This window comes from Mauremys mutica, chromosome 10 (assembly GCF_020497125.1).
Source record: "Mauremys mutica isolate MM-2020 ecotype Southern chromosome 10, ASM2049712v1, whole genome shotgun sequence".
Lineage (NCBI taxonomy): Eukaryota > Metazoa > Chordata > Testudines > Geoemydidae > Mauremys > Mauremys mutica.
The window spans coordinates 43,075,426-43,097,135 of record NC_059081.1 but is presented as its reverse complement, the minus strand read 5'-3'; the positions used below and the strand labels follow the sequence as shown (position 1 = coordinate 43,097,135).

General features: G+C 42.3%; 1 protein-coding gene across 1 annotated transcript in view; it reads left to right on the top strand.

Moving 5' to 3' along the window:
• The first annotated feature begins 944 nt into the window (after positions 1-944).
• PDE11A (phosphodiesterase 11A) overlaps positions 945-21,710 on the top strand; it is a 269,591-nt gene continuing 248,825 nt past the window's right edge. Inside the window, exon 1 of the mRNA XM_045033135.1 lies at positions 945-1,447. Coding sequence (XP_044889070.1) covers positions 989-1,447 — 459 coding nt within the window. The 5' untranslated portion in view covers positions 945-988. The remainder of the gene's footprint in view (positions 1,448-21,710) is intronic.

The following is a 21,710-nucleotide window of genomic DNA, read 5'->3' as shown; positions in this document are numbered from 1 at the left end:
TCACGATCCATAGGGAAGACAAGAAGGGCACCCTGCATAATGTCAGTCACTCCGCACCGCACACCGAGTAGCCATGCTACTGCCTCCAGGAAAATAGGATGCTGCTGACTCTGTCCCTGGTATCGCCACTTGCGCGCTCTCTCTCTCTTCCCCCCCCCCCTACTCACGCGTCCTTCCCTCCCTTCCCACTCCCTCCTCAGCGGTCTGCCGGCTGGGTTACGCAGGAGCAGCCGCTTGCAGCAGCAGCAGCACTTCGCAGAAGGGTTTCCACAAGCGCTTTCAGCTCAGTGCCTCCCGGGAAAGCCGCGGCAGCCCCTTTCCCTGAGGTGGAGGGAGCAGGAGGACCTGGGAGCGGGTAGGGGAGGACAAGGAGAAGCGCGGGCCAGGTGGAGGAGGAGCAGGAGGCGATACAAGAGGAGGAGGCGGGCCAGGCTGGACAAGGGCGGAAAGTCGGACACACGCTGCTCCCTCACTGCTGGGCAGCGTCCCCGCGCCCCAGGGCCGGAGGGGGCTCGGGAGCCGGGGGATCCCCTCTCCCTTCCGCCATGGTTCAGCAGGGTCGGAAATAGTTCGAGGCAGTTTCGGGAGCGGAGCCGGTGTTGGGAGGCGGCGGCGGCGGCGCTGGAGCCCGGGGACCATGTCGGCTGCTCCGGCTGCCAGCCTGGACTTCGCTGCGGTGGAAAGTTTCCTGGACCGGCACCCGGAGCTGGTGGAGAAGTGGCTGAAGAGGAGGAAGTCGCTCGCCGCAGCGCCTCCCAGCGCCAGCACAGGCAGCGCCGCCGGCGGCCCTGAAGCCCGGCGAGGCAGCGGCAGCCCCAGCCTGGGCCCCGCCAGCAGCTACCCCGGGGAGGCCAGCGCCGCCGGCGGGCTGCAGCGAAGGGCCTCCCAGAAGGAGCTGAGGCAGAGCTTCGCCAGGTCCAAGGCCATCCACGTCAACCTGACCTACGACGAGCACGTGCACGCCCGAGCCCAGGAGCCCCTCAGCAGCATGCGGAGAAGGGCCCTGCTCAGGAAAGCCAGCTCCTTGCCCCCGACCACGGCCCACATCCTCAGCGCCCTGCTTGAGTCCCGGGTCAGCCTGCCCCAGTACCCGCCCACCGCCCTGGACTACAAGCGCTACCTCAAGGAACACAACGAGCGCCAGTTCTTCCTGGAGCTGGTCAAGGACATCTCCAACGACCTGGACCTCACCAGCCTCAGCTACAAGATCCTCATCTTCGTCTGCCTCATGGTGGAGGCGGACCGGAGCTCGCTCTTCCTGGTGGAGGGAGCCGCGGCGGGCAAGAAGAGCCTGGTGTCCAAGTTCTTCGACGTGCACGCGGGCACCCCACTCCTGCCCTGCTGCAGCACTGAGAACTCCAACGAGGTGCAGGTGCCCTGGGGCAAGGGCATCATCGGCCACGTGGCGGAGCACGGGGAGACCGTCAACATCCCAGACGCTTACCAGGTAGGACTGGGGCCAGCCATAGGGCTTGAGAGTTTCTGGACACAGGAACTCATGTGCTGGCCACTCAAGGCCCAGCTGCCTGCCTGCCATGTGCCCCTCAGTTTGTGGGGCCTCGGTGAGGCTTCCTGAGCCCTGTGACTTTCCAAAGGGGGAGCAGGGCAGGGCAGCCACACTCCCCCGTTATTGCTGCCCTGCACATAGGCAGTGTGGCCTGGGAGGAGGGCGGGGGGGGGACCTAGAAAGAATTAATTTTGTAACCATAGGATTAAGCCTGACACTAGATAGAAATCCCATTCCCCATCCAGCACACTGAGCTCTTAATCAAATTGATAGATAGTGAGATGTCAGGATTCTCTGGGTGGTGGCTCTGCCAGGCCCTGGCTAGGGCAAGCCACTTAACCACACTGGACCTTAGCTTCCCAACCAAAGAGGAAAATTCAGAAAGGTGGGTGACAGTCACCTTGCATTCAAACACTTAACAGATCACTACAGCAGTACAATGTGAGACTGCATCAATGTCATGATATAATGTTGTATTATAATGACAGCTTGTGGGCTTCTGAAGCTGATTTCGGGAACCATTAATCCCTCATAGGCATTACTTGCAAGACATGAGATTGCTCAAGTAAAATTAGAACAGATCTATAACATTCAGAATGGCTGATAAGGCTAGGTTAACTGGCTGTAAAATGAGTACTGTTATATTTCTATACTTCACATCACAGGGTTGTTTTAAGGCTTGATTCACTTTGCAAAGTACTTTGATAACATCTGATGAAAGGTGCTATAAAAAAAGTGCAAATCAGCATCCTTATTCTCTATCACTGCTGAGAGAAACCTCCCTTCCTGGCTGCTACTAAACCAAGCTAAAGATAAAATATTTCTGAAAACTCTTTGCATGTGCCCCTCTGGACTAAGACAGATTTCCAAATCTATTTCTGGGAACAAGGTAACAACTCCAATCTCCCCTTACAAGGACTTTCTCCACCACTTCAGATTACTCACTTTGCACTCTCAGGATGAAATCCTGACCTCTATGAAGGTGATGGCAAAACTTGTCCCATTCACATGGGTAGGACTCTCTGTTTAGATCAATTCACACCAGGGCCGGTGCAACCATTTAGGTGACTTAGGCGGTCGCCTAGGGCGCTGGCATTTGGGGGGGCGCCATTTTCTTTGGCAGCGACCACGGCGGCCGGATCTTCAGCCACCCCGGTCGCCGCCAGCATTTAGGCGGAGGGAACTGGGGGAGGGGAGCACAGGGAGGGCCACCTGCAGCAAGTGAGGGGGGGGGGGGCAGCACGCAGGGGAACTCCCCGCCCCAGCTCACTCCTGCCCCGCCTCCTCCCCGAGCACGCCATGGCCGCTTCACTTCTCCCACCTCGCAGGCTTGCGGCATCAATCAGCTTAGGTGCTGCAAGTCTAGAAGGCGGAAGAAGTGAAGCAGCCACGGCATGCTCAGGGTGCTCATGCTTGTGGGCGGAGCAGGGGTGGGGGAGCTGCTGCTGGGGGGCACCTCAGGGCGGGGTGGAGGGCACAAGGTGGAAGTTTCGCCTAGGGCACGAAACATCCTTGCACTGGTCCTGACACACACCCACACACCCACCCCCCTTTCAGGTTTTCTACTCTTCTTTTTGTTTACTTTTCTTTTGTTACATGTAAAAAACAGGCCTCTCACCCAATTAGGTCATGGAGAGCTATATAGGATTGAAAAAATATATGTTTTCGTAGCAGGGACTTAAATATTTTAATTGCTTGATGATTAGACATTGGGCAAATGTTTATCTTGTCCTAGAATAATAAAAAGCAAAACAAACAAAAATTGACACTTGTTCCTGAACCACGCAGGGAGAAAACTGGAGATTAGGACAGAGCATTTTTTAAAATGCAGGCCGGTCAGGATGAATTTTTTTGAGTGATACTATTTATTATTCATCAAGGACCCAAAAGTGTGGTAGGCATTTTAGAGGCATAAGTTGAGACAGGTCTCTGCCCCCTAGACTTTATAAACTAAAAGAGGGAGGACAGAGGTTAAGAGAAAAGGGATATAACACAAAGAAAAGTGGCTGAGGCCAAGTTTTGGCACACATCTGATAAATTCAGATTTTTCTTTTTCCCCTCCTGTAAACATGCAGGACTCACCCCTGCGGCGCCTCCTGCTGGTCATCTCAAGGAATTAGCATTTCCAGCCTCCAGAATACCCTCTGCATGCTGGTGACCTGCTGCCACTGACCCTCCGCCCCCTATGTCCCTCCCAGGACCCAGTGCCCTTTGTCTTTGGGGTGCTGTCCCCTGGCAATACCCCTGCAGTCTCAGGGTCTCCCCACCCAGGAGATCCCCCAACCCCCTATCCCCACCTTGCCTCAGTCTGGGCTACTGCCAGTCATCACCAAGTCCCCACTCCCTGGGGCAGACTGCAGTGTAAAAGCCACTCATCATAGGCAAGGGGGTTTGGACCTGCTGCCTTCCAGTACCTCTGTGGGCCTTGGACCAGGCCCTGCAACCTGGGGAGTTGCCAGCCTAGAGCTCTCCTAGCTCTCCCAAGCCCTGCTTCACTCCCAGTACCATTTTTGCAGGCAGCTAGGCACTGCTGTCTCCTAGCCTGGAGAGAGACTTCTTAGGCCTCTGGCTCACAGCCTTTTTATACAGGCCAGCTGTGGCCTGATTGGGGCGTGGCCCAGCTGCTGCTGCTTCCCCAATCAGCCCAGCTTAGCAGCTCTCAGCCACAACCTTCTCCCAGGGCTGACTTTAACCCTTTTGCCACTGGAGTGGGGGAGCCACCCCATTATACCTCCCCATTATTTGCTCCTTTCCCCCCCTCTGTTTCTGATCCAGCCCTCCCCTCTAAAACATCACCCTTGTCCTTCCCCGCCACCTCCCCATCTTCTTTCCCAGTCATTGACAGTGGGCTGACTATGAGATGGTTGCAACATGAAGAGATTAAAACAAGAAGTAGCCAGCCAGGAGATTCCCTCAGTAGTCCTAAGTGTCTGTAGTATCTAAAGGTACTGGAGTTTGCTAGTGTCAGGGTCTGCCACTCACTGTATCATCTGTCCTCTTTGGGTTTATGGAGTCTCTGGACAGCTCCAGGTGCTTTCCTTGCAGGAGGTGAGGGGACCACTGGTGTGGCATGGAGTTTCCTAGGGATGAGGGCCTGGAGCATTTCAGCCACTCTTGCCCCTTTCCCTTGAAAGAGCTCAGTTACTTTAATAGATTTATTTGTTCATGACAGAAAATGGAGAAAAATAATCAAGGCATATTCCATTAACTGACCAGTCAATATTTATTTTACATTCTATTTCTTATGGCTGGCTTCTGTTCATTGTAGTTAGGCTAAAAGTTTATAACTAATACACTTCTCTATGTGCTTAAACCCACAAATATATACTTGAGGGGTAGGCAACCTATGGCACGGGTGCCAAAGGCGTCACGCGAGCTGATTTTCAGTGGCAGTCACACTGCCTGGGTCCTGGCCACTGGTCCGGGGGGCCCTGCATTTTAATTTAATTTTAAATGAAGCTTCTTAAACATTTTAAAAACCTTATTTACTTTACTACAACAATAGTTTAGTTATATATTATAGACTTAGAGAAAGAGACCTTCTAAAAACATTAAAATGTATTACTGGCACGCAAAATCTGAAAGAGTGAATAAATGAAGACTCGGCACACCACTTCTGAAAGGTTGCCGACCCCTGATATACTTAATGGAGAAAGGGGTGGAGTCTTGGGCCCTGTTTTCGCATTATTTACATCAGGTTTAGACTGTTGCAACTTTAATTGACTTCAGTGGAGTTACTTCTGATCAGCTTTGGCATCAGACGATTCAGTCTCTGTGGCTTCATTGGGGGTTTTGTATGAAAATAGAATTGAGGATCTGGCTTCTCTTTTGATTAACCACGGTGGTTCTGAGTTAATGCAATTTATCTTCTTGTACCTGGCACATTTGTGACCATTACATATTATTAAAGCAAAAGGAGACCTACTAGCAAGAATAAAGACCCCGAAAGAGGCTCGGATACAAGTGCAAAGACAAGTGACAGATGTTCCCTTTCAGATCATTGCTAGTGCTTTCAGATCATTGTTAGTGCTCACAATACACTACTTTAAAAATTAATAAAATGTGATATGATTAGTCAGTGTTAATGACGATGAAGGTGTTTGATCAGCTGTGAAGTGAAAAAAACATCAACAGGTAGCTTTGTAAGGCTGACAGGTGGAGGAAAAAAGGATGACAGAGTAACATTCCTTTTTTATATTAGAGAGTGACTGCAGTGAAGTCAAAGGTTCAGGTGTTCAAAATATTGAGAGATATTAACTAAACAAACACCTTTAATTTCATTTAAAGATTGTGTTTCAGAACATAATAAAGCAAGTTAGAGACAAAGATATTCCCCTAATATCATTCAACTGGTTTACAGATAAGTGAATTTAATTAACAAGAAATTAACAAGATTTAGGCTGTTTATCATTCAATGTGTCAACCATGGTTTTTACTTCCACAGGGCCTAATCAAACTCCCATTGAAATCACTGGAAATTATTCCATTAGTTTCAGTGGAAATTGGATTGGGCTCTTGTTACAAACAGAGAGCCTTCAACTTCCACTGAAGTTACAGGGAGTTAAGAGTGCTCATCATGTAAGATTGGTACCTCATGCTTTAGGTCCCAATCCTGCACTGTGATGTGTGTAGACAGGTCTCCTGTGCCCATACAGAACTTCACTTGTTTAAATAGGTTGTAATGACTTACGTGGTGTTTTCAAAGAGGATATAATATTTTTGTTACAAAATGCCTTTTTCTGAAGTGGAATAGTCATGAAATCAAATAATAGCTTGAGGCCTTAATAGTGAATCTGGTGACGGTTAGGTTATTGGGCTGGATCTTGCAAATCCTTACTCATGCGAGCAGTCCCTTTGAAGTCAATAAGACTACTTACATACTTACTTTGCAAGATCAGGACCAGAATTAATTTTAAATTTGAAGATTGAATATTAATCAATTTTTATTAATATTAAATTACGGATTGGCTCTATTTCCCCAAGGTAACTTGAATTATGAAGTTTAAGAGTCATTAAACATTTCTAAGTCTAGCAGAGAACAACAAACATTCAGTGTATGAAAGTAGGAAATTCCTGCTGATGAATGTCATATACCTTAGATTCTAGATGCTGCATGTTTAATTCTATTATTTTATTTCTTCATTACATTTCCTTTAATTAAAAATGTTTTGTATCTTACAAGTGAAATATCACATATTTCAACTTAAAGCAAGCCTTTAGAAATGTATAACAGCAGAAAAACTGAATACATTATAATTTTGTGCTAAGTCATTTATAAATAAATTGTTATTAGAAAGTTTGTGCTAATGAAAATTTTAAACTTGGATGAAATGCAGTTATTAATGGAAATACATCCTTTGTTTTAGTCTAAGGGTCCAGTCTTGCAACTGTTACTCATAAATAATCCAATTGATTTGCAAACAGGAATTTGTCAGATTTAGTTTAAAAAAAATGCATGTACACTGGCCATTGACATATGGGGCTGCTTCCATCAGTAAGACTCAGCAGGACTACTTTAGTAATGCCTCTCATTATACGTGTATTTCTTTGAGACCTACTCCAACTGGAATAAAAAGTAGGTAGTGTAATTTTTTGGAACATCACTGATTCTCAATGGAAAATCTTCATTCTAAAATTGCAATGTCTCTTAAATGAGAATGTTTTAAGAAGATTAATGTTAATCAATAAGGAAATTAGGACCCAATCCTGTTGAGTACTAAACTCCTGCAATTTGTTGATTTCATTGAGAGTGCTCATCACTTTGTGCGACATGCTCAGAACCTGGATATAACTGTCTCCACTGTAGGAGGTTGGTGGGTTGTACCACTTTAACTACACTAGTACAACTTGTGTATGTGGACAAGTCCTCAGACTCAGCGTCCCTTCTCCCGTCAGCTGAGTACAGGGAAAGCTACAGCTCAGATTTCAGGTTATCCCACTCCAGTTCCCTCAACAGGGTCTAGGAGCAACAACAGGGAACAACCTGTATTTCTAATGTGAAAAACAAGCAGGGGGAAAAATGTATGAGAAAAATGCCGTGAGGCCATCATAGTACATCATAAAGGTGCAGTATTTGTATTTGTGCTCAGCTGCTAGAGTAATGAGTGCATTATAAGTACATAGACAGCAGGCATATAGAATTCATCTTTAATCATTTGTTAGAAGTATTTCATTTAGGTAGCTTAAAGTTATAGATTTTCAAGACATTAGTCCTTTTTCCTCAAAGTGTTTTACTGCTTTTGGACCTTATTTATATGGATTATTTCCATTTTACCCCAACTTTTGTATGTCAGCAAGCAGAGCAGCATTTTAAATAATATTGTAGTCACAAGAAATATTAACATTATCTGAAATATAATTTATTAGTTTAGCTGTACAAAACTGTGAAGCTAATTTGATGGCATCCCAAATCCTTCCCCAGATCAGTGAAAACAGCACACTCAGTAGAGCAGTTAAGTATAGTCTCAAATGGGTAAAAATGACATTCTGCCAATGGCCATTAAAAACAAGGGGAAAGGGTACTATTATGATCTTGTATTAAAACAATAATTACAAAAAGCAGTTTTAGAGAAAGTAAAACATGAATTTTTAATAAGGTGGAGGAAGAGAAAAAGAGCTATTAGAAGAGAAAAACATCATTCCACTTGTAAGCTGTTGGGGTGTAATAGAAATAAAACCAGGAATCAAGTGGTTTGTCCAACAGAAGTAATGCTTTATACCAGTACATAAAAACAAGTTACCAGAAGCAAAACCAAGCAAAACACAAAGCCTTGCCTTCTGTGCTGCAAAATCCCTAAAAACCTAACAGATGCAAACATCTCCAGAATGGAGTTCAGCAAAGTCCTGAAAACCTGAATGTGGGAATTCTCCTCTCAATGGCTCCCTAGTAGCGATTCTTATAGACCGTCTCCTTTGTACCTATGCAAGGATGCAGAGGAAAGTCATGTTGCCTACTGGGAATGTGCTATTGCGCTGCACTCTGGCACAGTTCGCTCTTTCTGTATAATACACAGATCCTGATAATATAGACTATAGATTACAGCTCTTGGCTGGATTTTTTCTTATTATCATACAGTAATATTACAAAGGCTCACAATCATTTGTGTAAATTTTTTAGGCTGGGTGTTCCCTTGTGGGAAAGGCCTTTTAGATAACAGAAGGGCATGAGCAGATAGGAGCTGCATTTTATTGTGCAAGGTAATGTCAAAGTTAGACTCAGGACTCACAGTTTGTCAGACCACTCTGTTTTATTAGCACAGCGCTCTGCTAATAACACCCAGATAATGTGAGCACCATGCAAGACACAAACTATCTTATTTATACAGATAAAAGGGCGAGAATTAAACAAAGGGACAAAGAGAGCAAAACTGTAAAATTTACCTGGGGCACAGCATGCATATCCTACTTCCTTACTAACTCCTACCGATCTTCTGTTAATGTTTTGCCATTAGCACCATTGTTTATGCCTAATGTTTCTTTTCCTGGCACCTGTATTTCAACATTTCTTATTTCTGCTTAAAGGTACATACAACATTTCTTTAATCCATTCTTATTTTTACAATATAATTCATTCTACTTTCACAGTAACCATTATATATCAATATTAATACTATATCTCTTTCAGTTTCACAGAGTTGATAAGTGTCAGCATAGGACCTGGGAGGTGCAGTTCAATTTAAGGGAAACATTTGAAGAATTGTTTTATTAAGCAGCTTTTAAAAGTAGACATCAGCTGGTAGTTGTGACTCTCTGTGCCTCTGGGGAACACCCAGCACCCCCATGTTTATCCTTGTAAAATTATTGTGTGGTATCCAATGCAAAGTTTGTCATGTCGGGTGTCTTCGGAAGGCTCATGATGCACTGAGCATTGTTGTTACAGTCATGTTTTAGGTTATAATTTCATGTATGTAGTTATGAGGCTGAAAATGTAGCCTCGTGGCTTAAAATAAGCCCAGGCAAAAACTCTCCAAGAGCAGAGAGGCAGTTCACACCTCATCAGGGCAGGTATGGGACAAACCCAGCCCAGCCTCACAGGAACAAAGGACTCTGGCCTAGGCAGCAACAAAAGGATCTGTTGGACTCTCAAATGAGTCAACTCTCTTCCTTTGGCCATTTTGGGACTTTGATGAGGTAATACTCACCTGACTCTGAAGGGAGTGGGGCAGGCAAAGCCAAGAGGGAAGAAATAACATGATAAAAGGGAGAGATTTTGCCATGCTCTTCCTCTCTCTTCCACCTACATCTACAGACACCACCACCACCACCAAGCGACTGAAGCGCTGATCAAAGAGGAGAGCTGGTTAAAGAGCAACCAGTCAGCCTGTGGTGAGAAGCATCTAAGTTTGTAAGGGCACTGAAAGTGTTAAGATCAGCTTAGAATGCATTTTGCTTTTGTTTCATTTGACCAGGTCTGACTTGTTACGCTTTGACTTACAATCACTTAAAAAAAAATCTGTTGTTATAGTTAATAAATCTGTTTGTTTATTCTGCCTGAAGCAGTGCATTTGGTTTGAAGCGTGTCAGAGACTCCCCTTGGGATAATAAGCCTGGTACATATCAATTTCTTTATTAAATTGATGAACTAATATAAGCTTGTAGTGTCCAGCGGGCATAACGGGACACTCCAAGACGGAGGGTCCTAGGGTTGTGTCTGGGACTGGAGATATTGGTTAGTGTCATTCAGCTGCACAATCCAAGGAGCAGTTTACATGCCAGAGGCTGTGCGTGAACAGCCCAGGAGTGGTTTCAGAGTAGCAGCCGTGTTAGTCTGTATCCGCAAAAAGAACAGGAGTACTTGTGGCACCTTAAAGACTAACAAATTTATTTTAGCATGAGCTTTCGTGAGCTGCAGCTCACTTCTTCGGATGCATAGAATGGAACACACAGACAGGGGATATTTATACATACAGAGAACATGAAAAGGTGGAAGTATGCATACCAACAGGCAGAGTCTAATCAATTGAGATGAGCTATCGTCAGCAGGAGGAAAAAAAACTTTTTGAAGTGATAATTAAGATGGCCCATAGAAGGTGTGAGGAGAACTTAACACAGGGGAATAGATTCAATTGGTGTAATGACCCAACCATTCCCAGTCTTTGTTTAGGCCACAGTTAATAGTATCTAGTTTGCATATTAATTCAAGTTCAGCAGTTTCTCTTTGGAGTCTGTGTTTGAAGTTTTTTTGTTGCAAAATTGCCACCTTCAAGTCTGTCACCGAGTGGTTAGAGAGGTTGAAGTGTTCTCCCACTGGTTTTTGAATGTTATGATTCCTGATGTCAGATTTGTGTCCATTTATTCTTTTGCGTACAGACTGTCCGGTTTGGCCAATGTACATGGCAGAGGGGCATTGCTGGCACATGATGGCATATATCACGTTGGTAGATGTGCAGGTGTACGAGCCCCTGATGGCGTGTCTGATGTGATTAGGTCCTATGATGGTGTCACTTGAATGGATATGTGGACAGAGCTGGCATCGGGCTTTGTTGCAAGGATAGGTTCCTGGGTTAGTGTTTATGTTGTATGGTGTGCGGTTGCTGGGGATTCTCACAGCAGACCAGGGTAAGGCTGGTTCCCTGAGTTAAGGATTGGAGTGACCTAGCAGATCACTGGTCCAGATAACACCAGAGGGGAATGTCACAGTAGTGCTGTATTCATTCCAGTACTAGCCAGTACTATTCCCTTCCCCAAGGGCAGAATGATAGGTATTTTGAAGAGCAGAGGTCACAGAAACATGACAAATAAGATAGACACTCTAGGAAAAAACACCCATTACACAAAATATAGCAGAAATGAATTTTGAGATTTTTTAGGACATTAAACATAAATGAACACAATAACAGGAAATGGAGAAGAGAATTAAAATAGTAAAGAAATATATATTGCTTTAATGTGCACAAGCACATTATACTCTAAGATGAAGATTTAATTTAAGTTGAAGTTAAGGTTGAGTGTATGAAGCAGTACTTCATGGTAACAGACATTGTATGGATGTTGTAATTATCCCCAAATCAAATATTACAAACCCAGGAAATTCAAAGTTAAAGTTATAATATTTGAACATGTTAAGATAAGAAATGCACAGTTAAAGCACCTGAATGACCTTACTCTGCCTTATAGTGATGCCATGTAATTACCATATAATTCTGATTAAGGCATTTTAATTTTTGTGGTCCCAGATGAGATTAAACTGATTTTGAAAGACACATTCGTTTTTTTCATATATTTGTTTGGGGGCCTTAACTGTGTATTTCCATATCTAATTTTAGAGGTCCTGAGCAGCAACTCCAGCTGCAGCAAATCAAAATTGGAGGTGCTCAGGATCTTTCCATAATCAGGCATATCTCTATAACTCTGTTATCATCTTCATTTTCCTTTGTCCTCTTATGCTGCAGAATTGTTTCAGTTCATTTCTTAGTGTGTCTATTATATGTGTATATATAAAATATACATATTCATACACAAACGAATGAGAAACAAAAGATAAGGTGAGTAAAGAAGTAGTAGCCAAGAATTAAAATGGGAGTACTTGTGGCACCTTAGAGACTAACAAATTTATTTGAGCATAAGCTATCCACGACTCCAAAATCTCTTTCTTGAGTGGTAACAGCTAATTTAGACCGCATCATTTTATATGTTTAGTTGGGATTATGTTTTCCAATGTGCATCACTTTGCATTTATCAACATTAAATTTACCACATTGCTAAATGGGAGTGGAGTAATGGCTAGATGAGATGGGTTCCCTGAGAGGATCCTGGTATGAAAATGGGGGTTGTTGTATGGAAGAGTTTGAGAACTACTGTGCTAGACCAAATAGTAATGGAACTGATGCATCAAGATTTAGTATGACAGGAACCTGGGTTTGTAAAAACTGATTACCTGAGAGATCATATTTCTTTGATAAAACTACAAGTTGTGGAGATGAACACAGAGAAGCTATCATATGTGGTCAAACCACAGGTTCATCTAATTTGATATTCTGTCTATGGTGGGGTCATCAATACCTTTTGGTTTGGAGGAAGAAAAAACATTGAATAATGCATCTAGCTCAGCAGTTCTCAAACTTCATTGCACCGCAACCCCCTTCTGATAACAAAAATTACTACATGACCCCGGGCTGGGTGTGTATGGAGCTGGAGCCCCACCGCCCTGGGCTGAAATCTTTGGGCTTCGACTTCAGCCTTTGGTGGCAGGGCTCGGGCTTCAGCTTCAGCCCTGGGCTCAGCAAGTCTAATGCTGGCCTTGGTGACCATTAAAATGGGGTCTGTGACCCATTTTGGGGTCCCACCATTCAGTTTGAGAACAGTTGATCTAGCTAATAATGTGCTAAAAAAAGTTCTTCCTGACTCCTGTTGTTGATTAACTCATGCTCTGAAGCATGAGATTTAATTATGCATGTTCTTAGCTTAACATTCATATCTACAACATTTTAAACTGGTCATGAAGCTATCCACTCTGTTTTTAACTCAGCGATAGTATTTCACCATGAATTTCTTGCCAGTGAGTTGTGTAGCTTATTTTGCTAAGTCAAACATTATTATACAAGAAAACAATGCACATAGATAATGGATATACAACAAACTAGTAAATGAGATAGGTTTCAAGGCTCACATACAAAAATTCCCAGCACATACACAAAAATAGATCATGTATTGCATTGAAACAGTGTCACTTCTGGTAAGATATTAATACATAAAATGTGGTTTTGATACACTGTACTGCAGGGTATGCTATTAATAGGAATTATATGCATGAGCTGTAAACAGCAGTATTTTTGTTCTTTCTTCTGAAAGCTTAATGAAACTTAAATATCTGAAATTGAACAATAAGCCCCCCAGGGCCAAACCATGTTACTTATTTCAGAGTTTTTCCAGAGCTAGAGGAATAAAAGTTAATTGAAATTAATCGACAGCCTTAACTCACGCGATTAACTAAAAAAAATTAATTGCAGTTTTAATTACACTGTTAAACAACAGAATACCAATTGAAACATTAAATATTTTGGATGTTTTTCTACATTTTAAAATATATTGACTTCAGTTACATCACAGAACAGAAAAAGTGTACAGTGCTCACTTTATATATTTTTATTACAAATATTTGCACTCTAAAAATGATAAAAGAAATAGTATGAGGTGAATTGAAAAATACAGATACCATTAGGCAATCTCTTTATGGTGAAAGCGTAATTTACAAATGTAGATTTTTTTTGTTACATAACTGCATTCAAAAAGAAAACAATGTAAAACTTTAGCGCCTACAAGTACACTCAGTCCTACTTCTTGTGCAGACAATTGCTAAGACAAACAAGTTTGTTTACATTTACAGGAGATAATCCTTCCCGCTTCTTATTTACAATGTCACCTGAAAGTGAGAACAGATGTTCACATGGCACTTTTGAAGCTGCCATTGCAAGGTATTTACATGCCAGATATGCTAAACTTTCATATGGCCCTTCATGCTTTGGTTACCATTCCAGAGGACATGCTGATGACTCTCATTAAAAAAATAATGTGTTAATTAAATTTGTGACTGAATTCCTTGGGGGAGAATTGTATGTCTCCTGCTCTGTGTTTTACCTGCATTCTGTCATATATTTCATATTATAGCAGTCTCAGATGATGACCCAGCATGTTGTTCATTTTAAGAACACTTTCACTGCAAATTTGACAGAATGCAAAGAAGGTACCAGTGTGAGATTTCTAAAGAGAGCTACAGCACTTGACCCAAGATTTAAGAATCTGAAGTGCCTTCCAAAATCTGAGAGGGATGGGGTGTGGAGCATGCTTTCAGAAGTCTTAAAAGAGCAACACTCCAATGTGGAAACTACAGAACCCGAACCACCAAAATGAAAATCAACCTTCTGCTGGTGACATCTGACTCAGATGATTAAAATGAACATGCATTGGTCTGCACAGCTTTGGATCATTATCGAGCAGAACCCATCATCAGCATGGACGCATGTTCTCTGGAATGGTGGTTGAAGCATGAAGGGACATATGAATCTTGAGTGCATCTGGCATGTAAATATCTTGCAACACTGGCTGCATGGCACTGTTGTAATACCTGTTCTGACTTTCAGGTGACATTGTAAACAAGAAGCGGGCAGCATTATCTCCTGCAAATGTAAACAAACTTGTTTGTCTGAGAGATTGGCTGCACAAGAAGTAGGACTGAGTGGACTTGTAGGTTCTAAAGTTGTACATTGTTTTATTTTTGAATGCAGTTATTTTTTGTACATAACTCTACATTTGTAAGTTCAACTTTCATGATAAAGAGATTGCACTACAGTACTTGTATTAAGTGAATTGAAAAATACTGTTTTATTTTTGCAGTGCAAAGATTTAGAATAAAAAAAATAAAGTGAACACTGTACACTGTTTAACAGCACGATTAATCACGATTAATTTTTTTAATCACTTGACAGCCCTAATAAAAGTATACTAGAAAATACAATGGCATGTGAGAAAGGTGGAGCGCAGCATGGTAGGACAGGGGTTCATGTAGATCTGTGTTAATCAGAGAGATTGCCTTGAGGACCTCCTCTCCTATCCTTGCTGACTAGAGACTTCTTCCCCCTCCCATTGTGATTTTGTAATTTCCCTATGTCAGCTATATAATCCAACTGTGATTTTCTAAGAAGCCTAAGAGAGTTCAGTGTCCAACTCCTATTGTAGTTCAAATGTGTGTGTGCCTTAGTTTCCCCTGAAAAATCTCTGCCTAGTTGAATATATAATGTTATGAAAGGGTATGCTTTAGTTGTCTTTATTGTGATAAATGTTTTGATCTGTTTGGAAAACATTTGTCACTGCATCAAATTCTGTCTGGTGCCAGGGCAACTTTGTTCAGGTCTCTGTAGGTGCAATGAAGCCAATGGATCCTGTCACTTGAAGAGTCCCCTGATTTAGGGAAGTTCTTGTGTGACCTAGGTGAATGACCCCAGGAAAACACAGGGCTTTCTATCAAAGGCGGCTCATTAGATAATTAATAGTGGCTTCAGCTGCTTTGTGCACAAAGCTCTTGAGAAGAAGAAATCCTTTTACCAGTTAGGCTATGTCTACACTGGCAACTGAACGACAAAACTTTTGTCTTTCAGAGGTATTAAAGAACTCCCCCCCCCCCCCCCAAAAAAAACCCAACAAAAAACAAAAACCAAAGACAAAAGTTTTTCTGAAGACAAGTGCTGGTGTGAACAGCTCTCTATCGGCAGGAGCGCTCTCATGCCGGCAATGCTAACGCCGCTTGTTGGGGGTGGACATTTTTTGTTGGCAAGAGAGCCAACAAACAGCGACTACACTGCATGACTTTTAGCTGTTTTATCTGTTTTTCATTTGGAGAAATATAGCTATCTTTGATTAGAAGAAATTTTATGGTAAGTGAATTGAATGTGCATGTTTTCTTTGTGGCTGTGAAGTTTGAGGAACTGGATAACTGGGGTGGCCAGTGTCTGTCTTTTTTCCTTGTATTTGGGGATTAAGAGATTTCTTTGTGGATGGGACGCATGGCTGCAACATTCTTCATATGTTTTCAGAGATTGTGCCATTTTGGAGTGATTTGTGTAATGCAGATTTGTTTCTTTTCTTTGAGATTGTTTATCCATTTCTATTTGGGGGGAAGTAATCAGTGTTTTCTTATTTATGCATAATTTGATTTGTGCAACACATGATGTTCCAGAGAAGAACTGTAGAATCTCTAGAACAGCTCTGATGCCTTTAGTTAATGTTACATTTTTGTTTTATCTGTATTTAATTTCATTGAATGTTATGTTTTGAGCTTTTTCTGGATAGTTTACTATCTTTTGGGTTGTTCTTTTTGTTTCCCATGAAGATTATTTTAATTTTATAAGAAGCATGATGAGGTGAGTTAATAGATCTTTTCCATCATTAATTTCTATAAATATAAAGGCTATTGCAGCAAGGATTCCTATAGAAGCAATCATAGCTTCCTTTAATCAGCTTCATCTACCAATGCTGTTTTGCAATGCAGTAATCCAGTGGCTTTAACCATGCTGTTAGCCTATTTTACCCTTTCCTTATCTTTCTGCCAGAGACTGTTAGTTAACTTAGAGAAATACGACATTCTGATTTGTAATTTTAAAATAGCATGTTGGAAGTCATTTTGCTTTGAGTTTTTACTCCAGCAGCCAGAGTACTAGTGGCTGTAGTTGTCTTTGTAGAGTATTTGAATCACTCTTCTTGAGAAGAAGCCTGTTAACCTGCAGATCCTCCTCATTCTTATTTTTGTCAAGAACTTCAAAGAGTGCCTTAGTTCTGCTATAATGGCCTTGCAACTTTTGCTGTTTTGTGGGATAAGGTAACTCAATCTCAAACTGTAAGTTTGAGTAGGAGCTTTTTGTCTGCGCACACTTGTTTTTCCACTCAGTCTGTTCCCATAAATGTAACACATTAAGATGTGCCTTTATACTTTAGCCTCTTTTACAGAAAGCCTATAGATTAGCATTAAGACGTAATAGCTGGGAATATATTCAGGCAGTGGGCATATTGTGTATTATATTACAGGGGTGGCCAAATTTACTGGGCCTCCGAGCCACATACGACAATCTTCAGAAGTTCGAGAGCTGGGGCACACATGCCAGGAGCCTGCTGAAGCTCTGAGCCCTGGCAGGTGCGCCCCGCTGGGCAAAAGCCCTGAGATCCCCCTCCCCACTGGGCAGAAGCCCCTACTACACCACCCCGCTGCAAGGCAGAGGTCCTGAGCTTCTCCCCCCAACACCCCGCAGTCTGGTAGGTGGAGAATTGGCGGGGGGGGAGGAGCTCTCTGATCTGCACTTTAATGGTAAAAGAGCCGCATGTGGCTTGTGAGCCAGTTTGGCCACCCCTGTTATATTATGTGACTGTCAATTGACCTGCTTTGGGATTATATTTTTGGGCCAAGTCATACAGATTGTACTCATAAACAGGGAGAGTTATTGAACACCAAAGTGCCAAATCACAGACTGTAGAAACCAGTAGTAACTACTCTGGAATTAGCAGTTCTAGGCTAGAGTTCTGCTCAGTAAACAAAACAAAAGCATTTTGTTGATGACAGTAAGTGGTAATGAAGGCAGATCCTATTTTGAGACAAAGTGCTAAAATGGCTACCAGATGTTCTAGGCAAAGAAAGATGGCTTAATAACCTATGCCATTGAGAGTGATATGGGTTGAACTTTGTCAAGATTCAAAGATTAAAATATTCCCATTCAGCTAGAGGCAAAAGAACAGCCATCCTTTCAACTCCCCCTTTTGCTTCTTATACAGTCAATTTGTTCACCTTTGTTATATGCTGTCTTGATACTAGCTTTGTTATGACTCTAAAATGTGTACCTTTTGTTCCCCAATTAAAAAAAAGTTCTTTTTTTACCCTCACTGTCAAACAATATATGACTTGTGTACTCATATTTGAGATCAACATTCAAATACAATTGGCAAGGCTCTGCCCAGAAACCAGAATATGGCATCACTTCATCATACTGACCCTCCTGCTACAAATATCTGGGAGAAAAAAATATTTTTTATTATTTAATTATTATGCAGGTTTAAATTAGATAAAGTCAAAGCAAAACCCTTTCTTTCATAGGAATTTTTGAAAGCTTGCACTGTCATCTGTTGGATCACTGGGACCTTATAATATTTTTTGGGGGAAAATATTTAATTGAAAATGCAAAATAGATGTGTGAGTTCTTATAAACAGTTTTTAGTGACTTCACTTCTTCTCAGTGGTAATCACTATACATAATTTTATTGGCTCCTCTAAATGAAAACTTCATTTTTCAGAGTGATTGACTATAGGGTTATTTAAAAATAGATTGTATATGAAGAAATTAATTGCCAGCTTGTTCTGCCATTGAAATCAATGAGAACCAGAGAGAGTAGGATTGGATCCTAACTGATTTATTTTTTAGTGGAAAATGAGAAAATTAAACTGGTTAATATAAGTATATGGAGTATGGTCATGGCTCTTGAGAAGCATCATAGTCTCAACTTCGCCAAATTGATCAGCTTTTTTGTATAGATGTCATTTAAATTCCTTGCAGCTCCCATGACTGATTCTGCAAACAGATTTTTGTGTATGCAAGGGCTGTCCAGGTGAGTCCTAGACACACTAGGACGTGGGGTCCCCTGTGGATCTGTCCAACCTTTGGCGTAGTGGTGGCAGGCCCCCTCCCTCTACTCCAGACCAACAGGGCAGTGACAGTGTCCTCCTTCCTATTAGGAGCATCCCAAAGGATGGTAAGCAACATTGGATCACCTCAGTTAAGGATGTATCTGGATGGGTGGTCCCATTATCAATGTTATTTTTACAGTCATGAGGGCTGGACACTTAGCAGCCATTTAAAAAAAAAAGGTGAGATTCTGATATAATCACCTGATTCCAGGAACCAGAGCCCTTGACACAAGCATTATGTGCTCGTGCCTTGATCTGGCTCTCTATATGGTAACACACACCTGCCTAGAAATATTTTTATATTCTCAGTAAGTGTGACTAGATAGGCAAAGAGGACATTGCCTGCAGTGCAATTGCTCCAGCTGCTAAAATACTGGCACTTGGATTGATGGATCAAGTCTGTTCAGGTCTGTTTCTTTCCCTGGTTGACCATCACATTTTACAGGGCAATATTTCCCCAAAGAGGAATTTACAATCAATAAAACAATTTCAGACAAGAGGAGGTTTGTCCTCCAGATTGACTGTTACTGATGTACTGTACATTATATTTTTGTTGGCAGTCTTGAAATTCCAACTGTTAAGTGTGTTAGTGAATGCGTTTTGAATGGGTCTCCTGCATCTGAAATTCTTACTGCATAATACCAAAAGGGATTAAAACAGTGACATCTTTTTGGCATAGTTTGTTAGTAAGTCAGTGGTGGATCATACATCATAATCCCTCCATTTTTATTAAATGAAAATGCAGTCAATACAATTTGTTTGTCAAAAAGAAGAGATGTTTCACAGCTGGTTATTTCCTAATTTTTTACTGGGTTTTTGGTTAAAATTGATAATCATCTAATTTTTTTGCTTTGGGATACTATTATTCCTTATATTCTGGTAGCATCTAAAGGCTCCAGTCTAGACCAGGGCCTCAAGGGCACTGTCCTAATACATAGGAAGACAGTCCTTGTCCCAAGTGCTTGCAGTCTAATTAGATATGATGCAATAGGTGATGCAACTAACAGGGAAAGACATGGGGACAGAAAGATGTGAATATAATTAAGATCACAGGGTTATTTAGCTCTCTCATGTGAATGTCTTCTTTCAGCAATATAAATACCAACTGAAAAATCATTTTGTTTACTTGAATCTCTTTTCTCCCTAACAGCCCATTGAAACCAATTTCTTATCTGCCTCCTCACCCCATTATTTCAGAATCCTAAGTTCAACTTATTTTCATTTAGACTCGTTCTGTTCTATTTACTGTTTTTTCCAGTTGCCATTTCTCCCTCTGCTCCCAGTTAAATGAACTACATTTCTCTTTGCCTGCCTGCCCTGCTCCACCCCCAGTTTCAATTAAAGTGTCACTATGCACCTCTCCCTCAAAAGCCCTCCCTCAGCACAAGTGGGGGAAGTCTGACAACATCAGGTGGTAGGAGGAGTAATAAGGCTGGAGTGCGTCTGAAGGTTTCCCTTTCTCCTGCTGGTGCTGCATCTCTGACAACAGCCAGTCTCAAGGTATGTCTTAACACCTCAGTTAGAGGTGTAACTGCAGTACATGTAGACATATTCAAGCTATCTTTGATCTAACAAGCTTGATCAATAGCAGTGCAGCTGTGGCAGCACAGGCTGTGCAATCCCTCTTGCCACTTTGGCTATGTACTCAAGCAGCTAGCCTATGCTGCCATGGCTTCACTGCTATTGTTATTCAGGCATGCTAGATCAAAGCTAGCTTGAGTACATCTATAATGTGCTGCAGAGTTACACCTCTGAATGCAGTGTTAATACTCTGTCTCTCTTCCATTCCTGGGGCTCAGGCTTCTTGGATCCACATGGGTCTTTTATCCCCCTTGAGGCCTCACCTCAGATATGAGTAGGGACTCCTGGGAGGCTGTTACAGAGGTGGCAGGACTCGGAGGGAGCTGTGTCCAAAGACCCCCCCTTACTGTACTCTCTGGCACTGGTAGTGTCACCACTGTGTCCAGTGATCTCCATTGGGTACTGTTAGCACAGCATCCACTGGCTGGAATACTAGGATTTATTGAGATCCTGGAGCATGGTTACTTCCATGGACAAACTTGTTAAAGTCATGAGTCAAATGTGTCTGATCCAGGTTTCAGAAATAAACTAGGAAGAGAACAATCAACCCAACCCCAGAGAGAGAAAAAAAAGAAAGAAGACGACTATCTCTATGTGCACTGCCTATCGGGGCAGATGAACATCAGAACTAAAATTGCAGAAGTTGAAGTAAACAGAGCGGAGCCTGCACTTAGAAATTTCCTCAGTCATTGTAAGTCAGTTTGGTGGGCTGGGGATTGACCTCTTTGCATTTGGAAACAGCAGTAAAGTGTCCTGTGGCCTCTCCATGTTTCAGGATCTGGGATGCAAAGTGATGGATGGTCTCTTCCAAAGCTGGGCAAAGTCTTTGCTTCATGCCTTCCCATTTTTTCCACTGCTCCCCAGGACTATGCAAAGGATAGAAAGATGAGAGCAGCAGTGATACTGTTTATGTCTTTCTGGCTGAAGAGGCTATGGCTCTCAGACCTGATTAACCTAGTACTGAACCTAAAAATTTCCTTTTTTTGATTACTAAGGTCCACACATCTCTCTCTTCAGACAAACGGATAATCCAGAATAGAGATGGAAACAGATACCTCAATATTTGTATTTTCTTCATTAGGGGAAGTGCCCCATGCTCTGCAGCAGAAGAAATTGTGCTTTTTCTTCAAAGTATCATTAATACACCCTGTAATTTAGGAAAATTGATTCATTTACCGAGATAATTCTATTCTAATGGGAGGGAACTTAAGGAGGTGGGGCGTTTGCATGTTGCTAAGTGATTGACAGGTCTGATTCTGCCCCCAAGCTGCAAGCAGCCTGAAGTATCCCTTTTAATGGACATTACTCAAAGAAAGGAAATTGAGGTAAGGAAATTGAGGTCTATGCCTTTTCCTTGAGGCTACTCCCATACCTAAAAACTCTCCCTATTCTGGCCTGTCAAGCTACCACCCTGTTTTAATTCTTATCCTTGCTTAAAGTTCATTTCTTTCATGATGCCCA